The 20,417-nt window shown below is 35.8% G+C and overlaps 5 protein-coding genes across 7 annotated transcripts; 2 read left to right on the forward strand and 3 right to left on the reverse strand.

Annotated features, from left to right (window-relative positions):
• Window positions 1–366: 366 nt before the first annotated feature.
• On the forward strand, window positions 367–975 carry LOC143635442 (CASP-like protein 2B1). Its single transcript, XM_077103277.1, has 3 exons — window positions 367–509; window positions 583–709; window positions 775–975. The coding sequence occupies exons 1-3, from the start codon at window positions 367–369 to the stop codon at window positions 973–975; spliced, it is 471 nt and encodes a 156-aa protein (XP_076959392.1).
• Window positions 976–1,229: 254 nt separating this feature from the next.
• Window positions 1,230–6,563, reverse strand: LOC143635460 (uncharacterized). Its single transcript, XM_077103289.1, has 5 exons — window positions 6,107–6,563; window positions 2,751–2,809; window positions 2,560–2,667; window positions 1,614–2,483; window positions 1,230–1,529 (listed from the first exon to the last, which is right to left on the reverse strand). Exons 1-4 carry the CDS (start codon window positions 6,561–6,563, stop codon window positions 1,848–1,850), a joined length of 1,260 nt encoding a protein of 419 aa, XP_076959404.1. The 3' UTR covers window positions 1,230–1,529; window positions 1,614–1,847.
• A 744-nt stretch (window positions 6,564–7,307) lies between these two features.
• On the forward strand, window positions 7,308–8,654 carry LOC143635516 (uncharacterized). Of its 3 annotated transcripts, XM_077103341.1 has the most exons (4): window positions 7,308–7,427; window positions 7,526–7,622; window positions 7,715–7,974; window positions 8,107–8,654. In XM_077103341.1, exons 1-4 carry the CDS (start codon window positions 7,413–7,415, stop codon window positions 8,398–8,400), a joined length of 666 nt encoding a protein of 221 aa, XP_076959456.1. In that variant the 5' UTR covers window positions 7,308–7,412; the 3' UTR covers window positions 8,401–8,654. The 3 variants fall into 3 exon arrangements, with proteins under 3 accessions (XP_076959456.1, XP_076959454.1, XP_076959455.1); XM_077103339.1 differs by having other exon boundaries at window positions 7,715–8,654; XM_077103340.1 differs by having other exon boundaries at window positions 7,314–7,427; window positions 7,529–7,622; window positions 7,715–8,654.
• Window positions 8,655–9,050: 396 nt separating this feature from the next.
• On the reverse strand, window positions 9,051–10,314 carry LOC143635517 (uncharacterized protein At3g52155, chloroplastic-like). Its single transcript, XM_077103342.1, has 4 exons — window positions 10,115–10,314; window positions 9,753–10,035; window positions 9,306–9,423; window positions 9,051–9,229 (listed from the first exon to the last, which is right to left on the reverse strand). The coding sequence occupies exons 1-4, from the start codon at window positions 10,311–10,313 to the stop codon at window positions 9,164–9,166; spliced, it is 666 nt and encodes a 221-aa protein (XP_076959457.1). The 5' UTR covers window position 10,314; the 3' UTR covers window positions 9,051–9,163.
• Window positions 10,315–10,878: 564 nt separating this feature from the next.
• On the reverse strand, window positions 10,879–17,128 carry LOC143635518 (pyrophosphate-energized membrane proton pump 3-like). Its single transcript, XM_077103343.1, has 14 exons — window positions 17,108–17,128; window positions 16,895–17,015; window positions 16,580–16,783; window positions 16,351–16,493; window positions 16,111–16,257; window positions 15,903–16,036; window positions 13,949–14,121; window positions 13,136–13,256; window positions 12,578–12,765; window positions 11,899–12,501; window positions 11,683–11,838; window positions 11,485–11,596; window positions 11,176–11,395; window positions 10,879–11,091 (listed from the first exon to the last, which is right to left on the reverse strand). Exons 2-14 carry the CDS (start codon window positions 16,988–16,990, stop codon window positions 10,992–10,994), a joined length of 2,397 nt encoding a protein of 798 aa, XP_076959458.1. The 5' UTR covers window positions 16,991–17,015; window positions 17,108–17,128; the 3' UTR covers window positions 10,879–10,991.
• Between the last annotated feature and the right edge of the window lie 3,289 nt (window positions 17,129–20,417).

Below are 20,417 nucleotides of genomic sequence, written 5' to 3' on the forward strand. Positions count from 1 at the left end.
TCAGCTCAGTTACCAGTATATTTAACTATTGATAAAGTGTTTTTAATTTGTTATATTAAACTTAAAATAAAAATCCAATGGGCTAGGCATAGGAATTGGGAACTGCGAATTCACATCATATCATATCAAGATCCGTTTCTATTTTTAGTAGGACTCGTTACATGAATTGAAACAAAGATGACGACGACGATGATGATGATATTAACTTTTTTTTCAAAATTATTTCTGTCACAATAATTAAAGTTATGTGTATTAGAAAAAGGTGAGTTGCCTATTTAAGTGAGTTTTGGCAAAGATGTATGTATATACGATACTGCATTGTTTTGTTTTGTGTGATTTAAGATAATGAGTTATGTGGATCTGAGGATGAGGGTGACAGAGCTGATATTGAGGACTGTGATTTGTGGTTTGGGCCTTGCTGCTGCTCTTCTTGTAGCGACCGATACTCAGGTTAAACAAATCCTTAGCATTCAGAAAAGAGCCAAATTCACAGACATGAAATCCCTAGTGTATGTCTCATCCCAGGCAACTCTTTAGTTACTTTTAACCGCAACTTTATTAATAGTAAAAGTAATAATACAGGTTTTTGGCGGTAGCCAATGGGATAGCTGCAGCCTGTTCACTGGTACAGATATTGAGGTGTGTGGTTACAGGAGGAAGTGTTGTGTTAAACAAACCCTTGGCATGGCTTATCTTTTCTGCTGATCAGGTAGGTCAGGCCGGACATCTGACTCTGTTTATGTAACATATTCATTTATATTTGTTAATTTGCAGGTTATGGGCTATGTGATGGTGGCGGCAATAGCAGCTGCGGGACAATCTGCAGTGTTCGCAAAAGTTGGAGAAGCAGAAGTTGAATGGATGGCGATATGTGATACGTATGGTAAATTCTGCAATCAAGTTGGACAAGGGATGGCAACTTCAGTTGTTAGTTTGCGGAAGCATGCTCACTGTCTCTGCTATATCTGCATTTAGCCCTTTTCGTTTGTATACACCTTGGTAATACGCTTTTAGGAGAAATAACAATGAAGGTTATGCATCTCGCTATTGTTGTTTGTGTATCCAAATGATCTAAATTCGTCTTTGGGTGCTTTAATATGGTCAAAACTAAAGTCTAATAGAAAAGGAACAGTTAGATTTAGGCTGGCAATAAAATTGGTGAAATTGACCATTAGGTGATAATATAGCAAGTAATAATACAGAATAAGGCACACTAATGGACTCACACAAACACTGATTTCCACTAAATTGATAAACCACGTCTCTTATATCACCATAAAGGACACACACGCACACATGGTATCAGATCCCCATCATATTACGACAAAGACAAAATCCAAAACACTATATAACATCCACACATTCTTACTTGTAAGAGCAAGAAAAAAGAGTTCATTTTTTCTCCTTTTGAGAAGAAGCCAGGACATTCAATATATCAGGCTTTGGCTTAATTTGTATCCACCGGTTGCCAACCCAATCTTTGGAGCTTCTGAGGTTCTTCTTTTCACAGTTTAGGAATCTGTGCTCACCTACAAAAGCAAGCAGATCATTTTCTTTCAATCATTTGGTTATAGAGTCAATCAAAGTAACAATAATAGCACACACAGATATACCAGGAAAGTAAACACGGTAAGTATCATTTGCAGGAGGGACGCTGCTTATTACAACACCTTCCCACCAGGCATCGCACCACCACGCGTCTACTGCATCCCCAACGCTATAACATGCATTTGAAGTTGAACCACGAGGCCATGGGCGGATGCTATCGCGTCCCAAGTGTCTCATCCCCAACTTATCAGGCTCCGCAACTCTGTCACCAGCAATCCATTCCTAAAAATCAAATCAGATCAAATCAAATCAAAACAAGACAAAGTTTGCATGTTTACTCCAATATAATAATAATAACAATAAAGAAGACTTGCCTCTGTATTTCCATGACCCTCTGCCTCCTCCAAATCCACGTACACAACTTTCAAACGCTTCCCTTTGGCCTTCAAGATTCTACATCTAAACCAGCTGCCTCGCAACCCACTGTCATCGTGAAGCACTTCAATCTCCTCACCAACATCAGAAAGTGCTGGTGATGGGATGACTGGTGGGGATGACTGGGGGATGACTGGTGGATTTAAAATCGAGAAGATTGTTTGGTTTGCATAACCACGCAGTTTAGACAACGGGAATGATGTGACCCTGTTGTTTCTGATCTGCCTGGAGCACATGTAAACCCCATCTGAGAAATCTTCAGAAACAACAGCCAAGCTCTGGTCATAATGCTTGGGAGTCAAAACGGTTGCAAGCCCAGGAATACACTCTGCACTCACAACCTCAACATCAGGTGTGATCATAACCTCATGGGGTTCTTCACTGCAGTTAAACCACCGCACTTTTACCATTTTGTGTCCAATGTAATCCTCGTACAGGTCTTCCACATAACCAATGTGCTCATTTTCATCTTCGCCCTTGATCAATGCAAACGAATGAACCTAAACAGACCAGAAACCTTTTATTCGTTTATTTTCTATTTATTTTATCAAAAAATACACACACAAGAATGCTTACAGTTACTGTGGTTTCGTCCCTGATAAAAGCTGGATAATGCTTCAGCCCCTTACTGCAAACGGAAAAATCACCTAACCATAAAATCCTCTCACTATTTTGGCCATGGATCTGAAACAAAAAGACATCAACATGGGTGATTTTAAATCACATATATATACAAGCATTTAACATTCCAATCCAAGATAGCCTACCATCTGGCTCTGAATGTTGTTATTCAACTCCAATTCAAAAGTTTGGTCCTTCTGCGCACCTGTTAGTAAAAACATATGGCATTGTAAGATCCCCAGCAAAACCAAAAGTAAACTTTGTATCATAAATAACAACATTTTTGCTTTCAACACTGCAACTGCATATACATAACAGATCTGCCTTCTTCCAAAAACTACAACTCAATAAAACTTACTAAAAGGGAAAATTGTACAGTATTTCAAAAAAAGTAACATTTAACAATCAAGTGCAAGCAAAATCTAGTGGTGTTTGGCACAAAATATATATTCATAAATTTGGAATTTCACACACAAAATCCAAAAATAAAAAGTCTTGATGAAGCAAAACTTAGCCTTAAGTGTAATAGCCTTAAACTTTTCATGACAAAAAGATCCAACAATACCAGAATTAATTTCAATCAAAGAGATGCTCTTAAAACACAATAAGCTAACGGATTAAATGATATATGAGGTTTGCATTTCAAAAAGGGGGCAAACCGTCAAAGTGAAGGTTAACGCTAAGATAACGAGAAATAGGAAATTCATAATTCTCTTGCTAGAGAGGGCTCGTGAAAAACACGATGAAGAGATGCAATTTATGAACCAAATGGGGTATTAATTAGGTCTAGCAAAGAAATTATATCCCTGCCTCGATGTCCAATGAAATCACTTAAGTTAGATCTCGCGAGTTTCCTTTCTACACGCCTAATTCCATTTCCGATGTTGCATTGCAAACAAGTAATCTCATTTGTATTGAATTGATGAACTAAAAAGTATAAAAGAGAAGGGGACACACCTGAATGGCTCATCATTAAGCTAGGGTTTTATCTTTTTCAATTCGACCGATTAAGTCAAATGAGTAGAAGAACAAGTAGGTTGCATTTATAGTGTGAAAAATTTTCCCCAATTTATCGATTGCGTTCCCAACAAGTAACCAAGTCCAAGTGGCAATCACAGGCGAGTATGGCACATGCAAAACTCTAACGATGTGTTCCCGAGTTTAATGAACGAATATTGTCCGCTTTGCCCACGAAGAGCTCACGGATATTTTTTGGTTGCCCCGGTGAAGACTTCTTAGGAAGTCACCCATCCTAGTACTACTTCCACCTGGGCACGCTTAACTGTGGAGCTCTCCTCTCGTCCACTAACATTAAGCCCAAAACGCATTGGTGATTTAAAAGGCGGGGCATTTACTTATGAACCAAGAATCTCTCCTGTCCACGGCTGATGTGGGATTCGAGTAGGGTGTTACGAAAAAAACCTCAGGGACACGACTATTTCCTTCCAATTTATTTCAGTTAAAAATAGGACCAGCAAAACGGGTCTTATCGTGTTAAATAGGTTAGAGACGACGCGCTTAACACAAGTATTAAACATGAACATGACTCGCTTAGTTACTTTATCTCTCATGTTTATATAAGGAGAAATGATGCAACTATTTAAAAAAAAATCACATAGTTTGATTAACATGTTTAATCGTGTCTTAAGCAGGTGCCCAATTGTCAGGCCTACTTAAGCGTAATTAGTTTCCAAGAGTCATTCATGCCTAGCTCAAAAGTTATAAAATAAATTTTATAACGGATAAAATCCAATTGTTGTTTGTTTTTTAATCCAAAAAAGAGTGGCAAAATTGTTGGTGGAATTGAAAGAATGAATTGTGGTCAAAATAGAGAGGTTGGTTCCTAAAAGGAAAAGCTAAAACGAATCAAATTAATAGTCATAGCTGGGTGCACTAGAAGGAAGGAATTAACAAAAATAAATAAATAATAAATAAGAAGATAATATAGACAGAGTTTGATTAGAAATGAAATACCTACCTTATGCTTGCATGTGTTTGTTCATCATCATCATCATCATCATCATCATCATCATCATCATCATCATCCCGACCGTCCGTCTGTCGAAAAAGAAGCAGAAGCAGCAGCAGTTTATAATGAAACCCACCCGGCCATTTAAATTTGGGAAAGAGGCTACCTTTGCTTTGCTTTTGGGGATTCTCCAGCCAGCCATCCATTTTGAAGCTAAAATCAAATAAAATTAAACTGAGTGACTGACTGACTGTATTCCAAACAAACAAGTACAAGTGAAGAAGCAGGCAGCAATCTGAGGAATAAATCAATTTCATTTTGTTGAGGCGATGATGAGTATCATTTCTTTTAACCCTAAACCATAAATAAACAAACTTACATCCGATCTATCCATCTTCCTTCCTTCCAAGACGCAGCATTATTATTATTATTTCAGGCATTCTTGTTTCCATCCTTCCTTCCTTGCTCAATCAAATCTAGAGTTAGAATAGAATAAAATAGAATGAAGGAAGCCAGCCACCCAGCTCTCATCTCAACTCAAACTGCTTGCTTGCTTGCTTTCCTCACTTGATTGATTTTTCTTTTTTTTTGTTTGAAAGATAACTTTTATAAATGAACGACCAACGACTCATCACTCATGCTACAAGAAGAAGAAAGAGCCGGGGCAAAGCAAAAACTATTACATCACGTCGAATTTACACCACGAATTCTAATCTATGTAACCTTTTTTATATCTGCATCTAAACTAACTAAAGAAAGGTCAGAATTTTTATCTCCGCCATCACTTCCGTAACCTTCAACTTTTTATCCGAAAATATGCGATCATTTCTAGCTTTCCAAATATTCCACAACGAGATGAACATGATCCCCTGAAATGCTATCATCTTAACTCCTTTCAGCCCCACTAATTGATGCATGGTTACAATATCTCGCACCGAAAACACGAAGATGTTTGGTATACCACACCAAGAAGTTATCGCCGCCCAAATTCCGGTTGCAAATACACATCCCGAAAACAAATGTTCTGCCGTTTCCACAATATGATCACAAAAACCACAATTTTTTCTTGGTACATGAATATTTCTTCTTTCTAAGGCTAAAGATGTAGCAATTCTATCCATCTCAGCTAGCCAAACAAAAATGTTTACCTTATTCGGAACCCATTTACACCACTCCAAAACAAACGCCGGCCTATGTTGATCCTCCTTTTGAATCCAATGCTTAGCTGACTTCACTGAACCCCCCCCCCCCCCCCATCCACTAACCAATTCCAAGAATCTGGAGCATCTGAAAGAGAAATATTGGCAATAATATCCAGACATGAGACCTTCTCAACCCGCACATTAGCACTCCTAGAAACACTAACTTTGTTCCAAAAACTTGACCCATTATCTAACGCATCACATTGCTCAGCGAACATGACCAACTTGTTCTTTTCTATTTTAAATAAACTAGGGAATCTATCTTTAAGCGCTTTCTCGCCTATCCAAACATCGATCCAAAACCGAATGCTTCTCCCATCTCCTAACTTACCTTTCATCAAATCGTTCATACTTCGGCCTTCAACCTTAGTAATATTCCCATGCCTCACTAAGTTTTTCCACGTTCCTGTTAAACAATTATTAAGAGGCATCACTCCCCATTTCCTCTTTTTGTAATGAATAGAGTCAATAATTTTCCTCCACAACGCGCCTGCCTCCACTCTATATCTCCACACCCACTTAAGTAATAACACACTATTACTTATATTCAATCTCTTCAAACCCAAGCCTCCATTCTTTTTTGTACACGTGACCTTATCCCAAGCAACCCAATGTATCTTCTTTACATCTAAATTCCCACCCCATAGAAACTTTTTTATTAAAGCCTCCAACTCGTTAATAACCGTCACCGGCGCCTTATAAATAGAAAAATAATACGTTGGCAAGCTTTCCAACACCGACTTGATTAAAGTGACCTTCCCCCAATAGACAAGACCTGCGATTTCCATTTAGATAACCGTGATTGAAATAATTGTTGATTGATTCATGGGCCAAACAATAAACTTTTGACAGTTTGCTTTTTTTACCTTTTCTTTTTTTATTAAAATTCTGTTATGAGTTCACGTTTAGGTTTATATTATCTACTTAAAGCCCTTTACCTTATAAAAAACTTAAATGAATATAAAAGTTACTACTTGTCATGCTCCATTTACAATTATGAATTTTTTTCATCAACCAAAGTCGTGCTATGCCTAGTCACTTACCGTTAGCATCCTAATGTTTCCAATTTATTCCAACTCTACGAAGATTATTATTTGACATGATGAAATGAAAATCTCTTCTTCCATTTTTTAACAAGGAAAAGGTTTCAAGTTTGTTCAACAGAATGAATAATTTGGAGTGTAAAGTGTGGAAAATTATAAGGCTTTAAATTGATTTATCATATGAATTGTTTTTAATTAAAGTAGCCATAAACCCACACCCTCCAACCAACAGTTGTTGCTCTTAAAAACCAAAAAGGAAGAGGCTGCTAATATTAAAGTTATAAAGAGGGTGAGGTGGTACTTAAAATGACTAGGTTTATTATAGTTGAGAAGAAATGATTGAAATAAAATAGAATAGTAGTTAAATAAAAGTTATAGGTGGGTTAGTTGAATCAAATGGTTGTTTTAGAGTGAAGGAAGGTTGAGCAATCAACCTATAACCGACAAATGATGATTTGATTTCACATGGACTCACTCTTTCTTTCTTTCTTTCTTTCTTTTGCAAGCATCAAAAAGTCATCTTTCTTTCTCTTTTTTTCTTCTTCTTTTTCTTTTTCTCTCTCATTCATATTCATATTCATACCAGCAGCAGCCATGTCTCCTGAAAAGGTATGCATCATCATCATCATCATCATCATCATCATCATCCTCTTCCTTTAATTAATAATACATGAATTGAATCATGATTATATATATAACTAGTGCAGCAGGATGAGCAAAAGGTTACGGTAATGATACTCTACGTTGACCTTAAATGTTCTTGCTGCTACAAGAAGGTCAGGAAACTACTCTGCAAGTTCCCTCGTGAGCTCCTTTCTTCTCACCTTAAATAATAATAATAATAATATTCCATTCCTCTTCTTTCTTTCATTATTAATTGATGATTTGATTTGCAGAGATAAGAGATCAGGTGTTTGATGAGGACAAAAACAAGGTGATCATCACAGTTGTTTGCTGTGATCCTGAGAAGCTCAGAGACAAGCTTTGCTGCAAGGGTGGCAAGGCCATTCAGAGCATTGAGATCATTGAACCACAACCACCCAAACCCAAAAACCCTGACCCAGTTCCAGTTCCAGTTCCAGTTCCACAACCCCAACCACCACCATCTGTCAAGAAGCCCGATCCAATTCCACCACCCCAACCCCAACCCCAGCCGGTCAAGAAGCCTGATCCAATTCCACAACCCCAGCCGATCAATAAGCCCGACCCAATACCCCAACCCGTGCCTGTCAAGAAGCCCGAGCCTGTAAAAAAGCCCGAACCAATACCCCAACCCGAGCCTGTCAAGAAGCCCGAACCAGTGCCAGTGCCAGTGCCTGTACCACCGATACCCCAACCACAGCCCGAGCCTGTACTCATGCCAATGGATCCTTTGTGGCCACCCGTTTCAGTGTGCTGCCAAGAGTGCTATGAAGGTCGAGGCGGCGGCCCGTGCCACTATGGGTATGGAAGGCCTGTACCACCACCGCCAGGTCCATGCTACGACGGTTTTGGTTATGGCTATGATTACAGACCCCCCTGCTACGTCACCAGATGTGATTACTTAAGTGAAGAAAACCCACAAGGATGCTCAATCATGTGAATTAATTATACTACATACAGTATACATATATACTAGCATATATTTTAAGTCCTGATTGATTAAAGATATTAGAATAAATAAAAAAAAACTTGGTCTCCTTTTTCATGCTAAAAGAGGAGACAGCCCTTTCTTTTGTTTGTTTGATATATAATAATAAACATCTCCAAAATGTATTGTTTATGGAGTAAGGTTTCTTCTATATGAATCCATGATCTTGCTTTCTTTTTGTATATGTGTATGCTTTCTTTCAGCTGGTTCATCTTTATCATGTCCAAATAAATTATGCATATAATAATGTAGGCCGGCCTTTATCGGTCTCATCTGTATATACACAAAACTCACATCGCTATCTATCGCTGATAAATATTAACATTATCAAAACATTTAAACAATCAATCCACTAACATAATATTTCCAAATGTATAGACTTGGCCACATTCAAATCATATGTAAATTTTAACGCATCGTTAAAATATGTGATTGTTTTAATCTCAGTGGAAGATTTGGTTATTGAAAACTTTCAGTTTTTGGTTACCAGTTACACAGAACAGTGTTATTATGATTCGGTTAGCCAACCGCCAGGCCTTCAGTTTTGTCTTTGCTTAACTCAGACAAGCTTTATACAAATTTAGGGATGGGCAAAATGTAAAAGAGTTTAATACTAATAAACTCAGGATTTTATCCTTAATGGTACAGTCTTTCAAAAAGTATGTACGTATGTATGTATGTTAACTTTACAGATTAATCCTAGCCTAGCTAGGGGCTAAGTAACATTTGGCTTGACTACTTGGTGGAGCTTCCAGCCACCATCTCCAGCCAAAAGAAACGCCTACAATATAATGATACCAATAGTTGAGTAACACATACAGCCATTGCACAATCATAATAAAGGTGAAACTGCTAACCTCTTCCCATGATTTGCCAGCAGCTTCAAGCAAGGCAGCATTGCAAGTCTTCAGTTCTACAGAGACACCAGAAAAGGTTGAGGCTGCCTCTTCCCATCCTCGATTATGTCCCATACACCTGGGAAAGAAAGAAGTCGCAATATAACAACCGGCATCTTAAAATCTTCATTTTCTTTGATCTTGGTGGTTTAATTCCCTTAAGAGATATGAGAGTGGTGGCTTCTTGACCTTTCTACCTACTTTTACACATTACAATAGTTGCTCTTAAGTTTGGTTTGAAGGATTTTGTCCAATTCATTTATATCCACCCTTTAATTTGACAAGCTCCATTGGCCAATCCATAAATGTCAACAGTTATCATTGCTGGAGGCTGGAATTATATCTAGATGTCTAGGCACTTGTAATTCATCATCATCATCACTTAATAAATAAATAGAAGTCACTCACATAACTGTAAGTATGTCGTCTGTAGCATATTTGCAGATGGCCTGTTGGAGGTGATGAGCCGTCTGGCCATCCATTGCCGCGACAGAGTAAAAGCTAGAGAGAAAGTGTATCTCAGCAGCATCCAACAAGGGGCGCAGGTGGTGCTGCATGATTTGAAGAGTCTGGCGTGTTCGTGTGGCATCACTGGATAATATAAGTTGAGGAATCCAACCGAGGCGTTGGAGGTTGTAAGTAAGTTGTATAACATCAGCTTCTCCATCTTTACTCAAAGGACGATCATGGTCTAAGCAGCAAAGTAAATAAGTCTAGGTAGGGCTAATTAATTAAAACATACATATACATATACATATACATATAGATACCTTTGATAGATCGAGATCGATAATCCTCCCAACAAGTCTTAGCGTGACGAAGTAAAATCAAGCGTCGAGGTGGAAGTGAAAGTGAAACACTATTACTATTGCTATTACTATTCTTCACCACCGTTGGTGGTGGTGGTCTGCGCTTCTTAAACCAACAACCTTCTGCCATCCACAGCTGCCGGGAGCTGCTAGTTACCATTACCATTACCATTGTAAAAAGGAAGGAAGGGGTTTAGATTAGGTTTTATTCCTTCCTTCCTTCCTTCCTTGTCTTTGTTTTATTTCTAATCATTCAAATTTATTTTTTTTATTTATTTATTTATTCTCTAGACCTCATTTTGTTTTTTAATAATAAAATAATAATAATAATACTGACGTCAATTTACCCACCAATATTACCACTTCTTAACCTTTTCTAAACTTGTTTTCAGTTTATGAACCTTTTCTAGTGTTGGTTTATATGATCCCTGAAGGTGCGCCTCCGAGAGATATATACATACATACATGATTTACACTATCTTTCATTAATTAATTAAACATGTCAAGTGAATAACATAATAAAAATGAATGGAAGACGACGACCTTCATTATTTGCCATTTCACACTCTATCCAAAATTATATTAAAATTTTTTGAAATTATTTATGGGTTGCCATGCGATACTCTTCTACTTGTCTTTTTCATCATTCAAATCACAACTACTAATATCATAGACAAGATGCAATCAAATGGCACTAGGTAAGGTGAGAGAACAGGAAGATGTAAACAACAAAAAGGAAATGAAAAATAAGAGCCATCTTTCACATGCATTTTGCTCCCAAGTTAAGACAAAATCGGTCGGTATTAATAATAAATAAATAAACTCTCATTACTGTTGATCACAGAAAGACGGGCGCCATCACCAGCGTTATCGTTGCAAGCATCTTGATAAGAACATGCAGGGAAGGTCCAGCTGTGTCTTTGAAGGGGTCACCTACACTGTTTGTTGTAACAAAGGGTTAGAAATGAAGAAAAAACAAACAAAGGAACAAATAATACATGGATGGATGGATGGAGACTTACGTATCACCAGTAACTGCTGCTTTGTGGCTCTCACTTCCTTTGCCTCCAAGAGCCCCCGTCTCGATATATTTCTTAGCATTATCCCAGGCACCACCAGCAGTGTTGAGGAAAAGAGCCATCAGAATACCAGAAACTGTAGCAAACATCAACATGGCGGCCACCACTTTAGCCCCAAGTAAAGGATGCCCTGTATAGTAACCCAAAATCCGAAACAGAATGCCTGTTTGGAAAACAAACAATAAAAATGTTCCTCATCAACAACAACAACATATATATCTCTTGTCATTTAAATAATGTGATTTACTATACCAACAAATATAGGTGATATAATGGCCAAGGCTCCAGGCTTTATCATCTCCCTCAGAGAAGCAGAAGCGACAATTGCAACACATCTCTCATAATCTGGTTTCTCTTTGAAGTCCTATAATAATAAATATAAGCATAAAGAATTTCATAAAAGAATAATAAGGTAATAGCTGGCTGCGTTAAAAAATTTTGTTTACGTACCATGATGCCTGGCCTCTCAATAAACTGTCTTCTTACTTCGTTAACAACCTCTTGGGCGGTGCGGCCAACTCCAGCACAGGCCCACGCACTGAAAAGAAATATAAGCATGGACCCCAACAATCCACCAACAAATACTTCTGGAATGGCGATGTCAACCTGCAAATGATGATTAAGCACTTGATTCACACCACAACAAGCCAATCAGAAATTACCTACCTGTGTAAATGAGGTGTGAGCAAATGATGCTACTTCATCCATATACGCACTGAATAAAAGAAAAGATGCAAGTGCAGCGGATCCAATGGCAAACCCTTTTGTGGTTGCTTTCGTTGTGTTCCCAGCTGCATCCAAAACATCAGTGATCTCCCGAACGCTTTCAGGCTGCTGACTCATCTCAACAATTCCACCAGCATTATCAGCTATTGGGCCAAACATATCCATAGTGAGAACATAGGCTGCAGTGCTAAGCATGCCCATTGTTGCAACTGCCGTCCCAAACAGCCCACCTGTCGGATTCCCAGCATCATCAACCAACCCCGAGGTTTGCCCCAACCAGAAAGCCAAAACAATAGACACGCTTATCACAAGGACAGGAAGAGCGGTAGACTCTAGACCCAAGCTAATGCCCGCAATTATGTTAGTCCCATGGCCTGTTGAGCTGGAAAGAGCTAACTTGCGTACAGGCTCGTGTTTATAGTCAGTGTAATACTGAGTAATCCATACGAAAATGTAAGCTGTCATGATTCCAACCAAACCACACAAGGCAAAATTCAGCCAAGCAGAAGGAGCTTGTTCTGTGTACAGCATCCACCGTGTAGACTGCATGCATACGCAACAAACAATTTTATAAGCTGTAGCAAACAACAGAAATAGCAGCATGCTTCAAGTCACTTACCAAACCAAAAGTCACAACCGCTAAAACTATTGTAACAGAATATCCTTTCTGAAGTATCGTCATAGGATCCTCCATAACACCAATCACTCCAGGATCACGTGTGCCACGTATTGAAAGCATTCCCACTGATGATATTATGAGATCAAATGAATGGATAACTAGAGGAAACAAGATGAAGCCGGATGGATCTGCATGTTCATAGACAGGAATATAGAACGACAATACTAAAGTTATTCATCATATAACTACAAACTAAGCAACTAACTTTAGCTCCCTGTCATGAGCTATAACATTGAAAAGTTATCAGCAGTAGCAGATCAGAAAAGTTAGTGTGTCTCAACTCTCAATTTGCCTCATATGAAAACGTTTTCCAATATCATAGAGATAGAGGTAGAACACAAATCTAGTTAACTAACAACTGCACAGAGTTAATGTAAATACGCTGCTGACAAAGAACAAGTCTAGAAGATACGATGAACAACACTCTTTAGCTGAATTAAACGCATAATTTCAGAGACTTAGGAATCAACTACAATTATAGAGAACCAAATGATTTACCTTCAATTTTGCAGCGCTGAGCCATGGTTCCACCAAGTATCATAGCACTGATTATCTCTGCAGCTATGCTCTCAAACAGATCAGCTCCTCTAGCTGCACAATCACCAACATTATCTCCAACCTTGTATGACCAAAAAAAACATAAATCAATTAGATAAAAATAATCATCACGATAAGAAAAATAATATGCATTTTCACAAGCTAGACTAATAAATCAGACACGAATAATGATAATCAAATATATGAGAAACCGAAAGTGGGTACTAATTGCTGCAGTTAAGATTCAAGCAATTGAATTCAGAAAAATACTTGCATAAAAGACACCGTTCGCAGATTTGTTGATTCAAGACAAACTATGAGGTCAACTTAGATTCATACCAGGATACGTTTGGAGCTCCCTAATGAAATTGCCAAACCTCCCCTTACTATCAAAAGAAGTGGTTATAAATAAAGCAAAGAACATCACAATAAAGGGCAATCTAACCAATTGGCAAACTAGCAGATACACTGTAAACTAGAAGTCTCCTTCCTCAATAACTTTCTAGGGCAACTTAAGCAACACTTTACTAGTCACAAATCATTGACAAAACCTTACAGTCAATGTGGAAATATAAAAATGTGTGAGAGGCAGTCAAGTGGTTTGTGTTGGTGGCCTCTTTCTTTTTGTTTGTTTTAGCACTCCATCTTATTTTTGTGATTCCATATTATAATTTGCACCAGGATCAATATGGCAAACTGAAGCTCAATCTGTTTGGTATTTCATTCACATGTATTACTATTCAATAAGCAAAAAACTAAGAAAGAAATGTATACCAGATCAGCAATGACAGCAGGGTTTCGAGGATCATCTTCGGGTATTCCCTGCTCTACTTTTCCAACAAGATCAGCACCAACATCAGCAGCTTTCGTGTATATTCCACCACCCAATTGAGCAAAAAGGGCTACGAATGAAGCTCCAAAACCATATCCCACAAGAAGAAGAGGCACTGAAGACACATATGTTACAACTTACAAATTTGATATTAAGGATTTAAGTTCTAGATCAGATGACAAGAATAACAGATTTCCTAGTAAGAACTGATAATTATGCACAAAAACCAGTGACTGCAGCAAAGTTTAGCATGACTACTTTTTGACAGCAAGATTCTGCCAAGTCCAACTCACCAAATATATATATATATATATATATATATATATATATATATATCATTACAGAACTCCTAAATTATTTAAGAACTTGAAGGAACCCTTGAAAACTATCGTTTTTTATAAATTTTTTTGTATGTTAGTGTTATTTGAGTGCAGTTTTATCATTCAATCAATCAATCAATCATACCCAGTAAAATCCCACCAACAGCAAAGCTATAAGTAGGGTCTGAGGAGGGTGGGATGTAGGCACACCGTACCTCTATCCCAAGGAATAAAGAGGTGGCTTCCAGAGAGACCCTCGGCTCTAAGTACATGTGTATGAAGCAAAATAAAGGAAATCAAAGTTTAACAGTTATATAAAAACTACTACTAATTATAATAATATTAATAATAAGATCACAGTTTAACAGCTATATAAAAGCTAATAATAATAATAATAATAATAATAATAATAATAATAATAATAATAATAATATATGTAAGGGAAAAACCATTATGGTAAGTGACCTAAATAAGTTAAGTCTAAGCCCTTAGGTATTCAATTCTCTCTAAAAATCCTTAACTTTAATTATACTTCTCCACGAATTCCTATCCTCAACCATGTCCTCGGAGAGGTTTAGGTCTATCAAATCATGCCTAATCCTCTTATCCCAAGTCAATTTCGGTCATCCTCTACCCCTCCTCCCCTCTATAGTAATGTTTTCTACGGATCTAACAGGATTCGTCGTCTGTCTTCTATATTTACGAATACAATTTAAAAAAAATTAGTTTTTATACATATCTATCTTTTTTTGCATATATGTAAATTTGTTAGTACTTAAATTTTACACATATGTAAACTTGTGATTAATATATGTAATAAAAAATTTATATATAAAATATGATAAAACTACTCATAAATAATGATAATATATAAAAAAAATTAAAAAAATGTTTGGTTGTTAAGAGTTCCTAAGAGTTCTTAACTTTTTTAGAGTTCTTAAATGATACCAACCCTATATATATATATATATATATATATATATATACACACACCACCTTGCAAAACTTGGCACCAGACTCAGCTAAGCCAAAATCTTTGCTATTTATAGTTATTTTTTAGAATCACAAATAGTCCCTGTGGTTTGGCCCTTGTCACACCTTTGGGGTATAAGTTTAAAAAAGTTGCATATATGAGTTATGTGATTACACAAATAGTCTCTCAAAAGAATATTCCTGTCATTTTTCCCAAACTTAACACAAACTTTAATGGAAGTTAGGGCTAGAACCCAAACATGTTACAAAATGAAAACCAAATAACTCAAACATGCAACTCTTTGAAGAACTTAGGCCCGTGACTAGAGCCAACCACAAAGACTTTTTGTGTAAATAACTCTTTTTTTCATTTGAGAGCCTTGGGATGCAAAGGCTGACCCTAAGCAAAAAACAATGTCCTTTATAAAACTAACACTTCACACGCCTATTTTAGATATAGACCTATTTGTGCAACATAGCAATGGGATGCCATGTCATCTACATGAGTTAAAAAGTCAATGAATACTTATGAGACACGGACTCCATAATAAAATGCACAGATGCATCAACTAATACTAATCCATTAGAATAAGTTGACACTCACAGTCAGTAACCTTCATTGAGCCTGGCGAGTCCACTCCCAACCAAACATAGAATGTAGCATAAAGGATGGCAACACCAATTACAGCCATGCCAACAACCACCAAGGCTGAGAATCCACCAGCACGAACAGCTATCCGAGCAAAAAAAAAAAAAGTGTCAGTGGAATAACTACCAGAAAAGGATTATACAGAAATGGAACAAGAGAAACCTGCAGAGCCTCTCTTGCAGACCATCTTGCTGCACTTGAAACACGGACATTAGCACGTACAGAGACCCACATGCCAACATAGCCAGCCATACCAGAACATACAGCTCCTAAAAGAAAAGAGAAGACGGTGATAGATGCAGAAGTTAACCTGCATCAGCATTGCCCTAGTCAACAACAACTTCAACATGAAAGATACAAAGCATGCATGATAAAGGAGAATCGGCATTGACATTCTCATCACCTCCCTAAGCCTGATGATTCTTGTTGAGGACGAAACATATATATGCCAAAGATCACCAATGCTAGCAAAAAAGCCATCTTAGAGATAGATCCATACTGGGTCTTAAAGAAACCCTCAGCTCCATCGCGTATTGCATCTGATATCTGACATACAAAAATGCCATCTTAGGAGGCTATGGTACCTAAACATCCACCCATGTTAAATTAAATAATTGAGCATAGAGGAGTACCTGAAACATCTCAGGAGGTCCTTCATCCTTGGCAAGTACCCAATTAGTGAGATATATAGATAGGAGGAAGCTGATGATGCAAATTGAGAAGACAAAGACAATGATGGGTGAGGTGCTAGCACCAACGTAAAAAATAGCTCCAAAGCCCAAAAAGAGAAGCACAAAAAGAAGGCGCACATTCATTCTCATGAGAAATCGGAACATCTGCAGCAGCATCAGGTTTATGATGACTATTTTATTTATTATAATATAATAAAGATGATGATAATGATTACGTATGTATGTATGTATAATAAAGAGGAATAATAATAATACCAGAGGCATGGTAGGTTTGGTTCGCATGTCGGGAAAGGTGGTTCTGGGTCGGTCTTGGTAAAGAGGCAAACTGCCAGTTTCCATGGCATCATCCATTGCAACAAGTAACTTCTCACTCTATCTATAAACTAAATCCAGCAAGCAAATGAATAATGATGATGACCAAATTACTTAAAATTACAAAATAAGAGCAACTAGTACCAGGCAGCCTACCTAGGGTTTTAGCATAAATTCTGTTTAGCAGCAGACCTGACCTAACCTAACCTTGCGTTGCGTTTTATACATAAAACAGTCAGTCAGTCAAGTCGCTAGATCGGGGAAAACGTATACAATAATAATAATGCTTATGCTTCTTCAGTTGATCAACAAATACAGAGATCGATTAGATTAGATTAGATTAGATTAGATTACCTGATGATGATGATGATCGGCAATCGGAAGCAGTCAGTATTTGATCAACAAATAAATAAATAGGGCTCAGAACAAGGTGAACAACAACAACGACTTATTATTATTATTATTATTATTATTATTATTCGACTTTGACTTTCGCTTTGCTTTTTTAAATCATATCAAAAATTAATTAATTATACGGAGTATTAATAAAATCTCTTCATTTATACCTGCACTAGTTTACCTATCCGTGTAGCGCACGAGTTAGAATAAATAAATTTATTTAAAAAATGTGCATACAAAAAAATATGTTCAACCGATATAAAGATATTATATAATAAATTACACATTATACAATATAGAAATAAAAAATTTATAAACCTCTAAATATTTGTTGATACACAATATGTGCAGATTTATTTGTAATTTTATTTGTTTTTTCAAAACTTAGTAGTTTCACATTGTTTCTTTTTTTAACTCTAGATAATGCAACAAATAACTGATCATGAGTTAAAACAAATTGTCTTAAAAACAAACCAACAATCTACAATGATTGACCTTCGCTTTTGTTAATCTTCATTTTAAACAAAAATTAAGTGAAAATTTCATTATTTAAAATTAGTACTTTTATCTAAAGGTGTAGGATTTAAAAAAATAATAATAAAATTGTGAGTTTCAATATTATTTTCGGATATGATTTTGCTTCCATAGCACGGTTATTATATTGTATTTTCACATGTAGCTTAATTTCATTGCATAGACCAATTTTTTAGTTAATATTTTAATCATTATCAGTTCAACATCAGCTTTTAGAACTAACCTATGACTTAACAACCTTATTTTGAGATCATTTAAAAAGTCAAGAAACTAATACTTTCTTGTAACGTATCATTTTATGCCTGATAGATACCATATGAAGAATATAAGGATATACAAACTCAACTTATCGTCCGACAAACAGTGTGCTAACGTTTAACATTTGTATTCCAAAGGTAAAAAATTGTCTTTACCGCATGAAGAACCAAAATATGTAGTATAGTGTTAATATTTTTGTGGATTTTTAAGATGATAAACTTAACATAAATGATGGGTTGATTATATAATTAAAAAAATGTTGTAAATGGCTTTTTTAAACCAATCCGTGGATCGAAACCCATTCTAATAATAGATTGTTTTGACTTGAACCATGTTTGATACTTTAACCAGTTAAAGAACCCGTCGTTTAAATTAGCATAAACACTGAGAATACTTCAATAGTTAATTTGTTTGGAATTTTTACATATATCCCCTTACTAAAACCTTTAATTACATATTTCCCCAACTTTAAAAATCAATTTACATATATCCCCTTCTCATATAAAGTTACCTATTTACCCTTATAATTAAAATAAAAACATAACAAAATAGTGAGAACTACCATCAAATCCAATCATCTTCTTCTTTTTTCATAACCTAACTCTTCAACCTCATTAATATGGAACACCACTTATATATCACCATAGAGCCACCATCTGCTACCACTGTATGTCACCATAGAACCACCGCTGACCACCCACCATCACCATTCATCGTTTTTCGGCGACCTTCGACCATAACACAACGACGGTGGCCGGCGCATCCCCTTTCTCCTTTGATTTATCTCTCTTTCTCTCACTGAAATACGAAAGAAGATAGTATGACGCATTCGCAGATCTGAAACAACCTTCACCATCTCGCCACTGCCCAACCAGATCTGTAACATCTAAAAATCCGGTAGGGCTCAGCCGGAATGGGGATAATGGCCATGGAGAACAGAAAGGAATAGCATGATTGGGTTAATGGTCTGTAGAGCAATCATTGTAATGGAATCAATATTAAAATTGGGTGGGGTGGAGCTGTTGAATGTGTAATCCGAGAATAATGAGTTTATTAATAACAAAAACAAAACATTATTAAGGGTATAATAGGAATTTGATAGTGTATTTTTAATGAAAATGGGATATATGTAATATGTATGTTTTATTAAAGGGAAATATGTAATTGATTTTTAAGGAGTGGGGAAATATGTAATTCTTAAGCTTAGTAAGGGGATATATGTAAATGCCCCAATTTGTTTTAAGAGTTTGAATGATAAAATGAAAAAAAAATGTATTTAATATGAGAGAGAAGAAGGAAAATTTAAAATACAAAATTATTACTAATAATAAAGATAAATTTTTTAATATGAAAGAGAGGAGGGAAAATTTTGTAAGGATTAATATGGTGATGGCATGCGGCAATAAGAAAGTTTTGTTTATTATATAGTATAGATACGAGTTTTTATACCCCGTATTACGGGGCTGTTTTATATTATTATTTCTAATATTTATTTATTTTTTGAATTTTTATATTTTTATCGTATGAAAGTTTAATAATATATTTATGGTTTAATTATAAATTGTTTCAAAAATGAATAAGATGTTATAACCAGGTTTAAAAACTATATGATTTTGATGAGACACAAGACCCGTTTATTTCTTTTACTATAAAATTGATTTTTTAATTATAAATAAAATATATATCTTTTTTTAAATAAATCATATATTAGTTTTAAGTATATCCCTACTTTATAGGATGTTTTATCAAATGTTTGATATATTATACATTATAATTTTAAGTTGAAAACCAAACGTTGGTGTTTGATTTATTTAAAAAATAAAACATTTATGCAGTATAAAAATTATATTAAAATGTTGTCACAAATTTAAAAACTAAATTTATAAAGACTATGGTTTTGTTGTAAAATAAAATATATAAAAATATATTATATTTTAAAATGTAATAAGAAATTACGAACAATCTTAAATTGTTATATTAAAGAGATATGAGAAGACAATATGATATTATAAATTATGAAAATATTAATAATTAAATATAATTTTAGTTTTATACTTGAATACAATTACATTTATATATGTTAAATAAAAATTTTAACACAATTACCACTTTGGTGGAGTTGATAAGCATATTTGGTTTGAAACATGATTTCTTGGGTTCGAAACCCATATCACACAATAATTCATTTTTCAAAATTTTATAAAGTCTTACGAGTCATCAGTTATGAAAGAAAAACGGGTCATGGGTCATGATATAATAGGAAATATTGATATGG

Source organism: Bidens hawaiensis, unplaced genomic scaffold (assembly GCF_021521415.1).
Source record: "Bidens hawaiensis isolate Kalapana, Puna unplaced genomic scaffold, B.hawaiensis_p1.1 tig00007515_1, whole genome shotgun sequence".
Classification (NCBI taxonomy): domain Eukaryota; kingdom Viridiplantae; phylum Streptophyta; class Magnoliopsida; order Asterales; family Asteraceae; genus Bidens; species Bidens hawaiensis.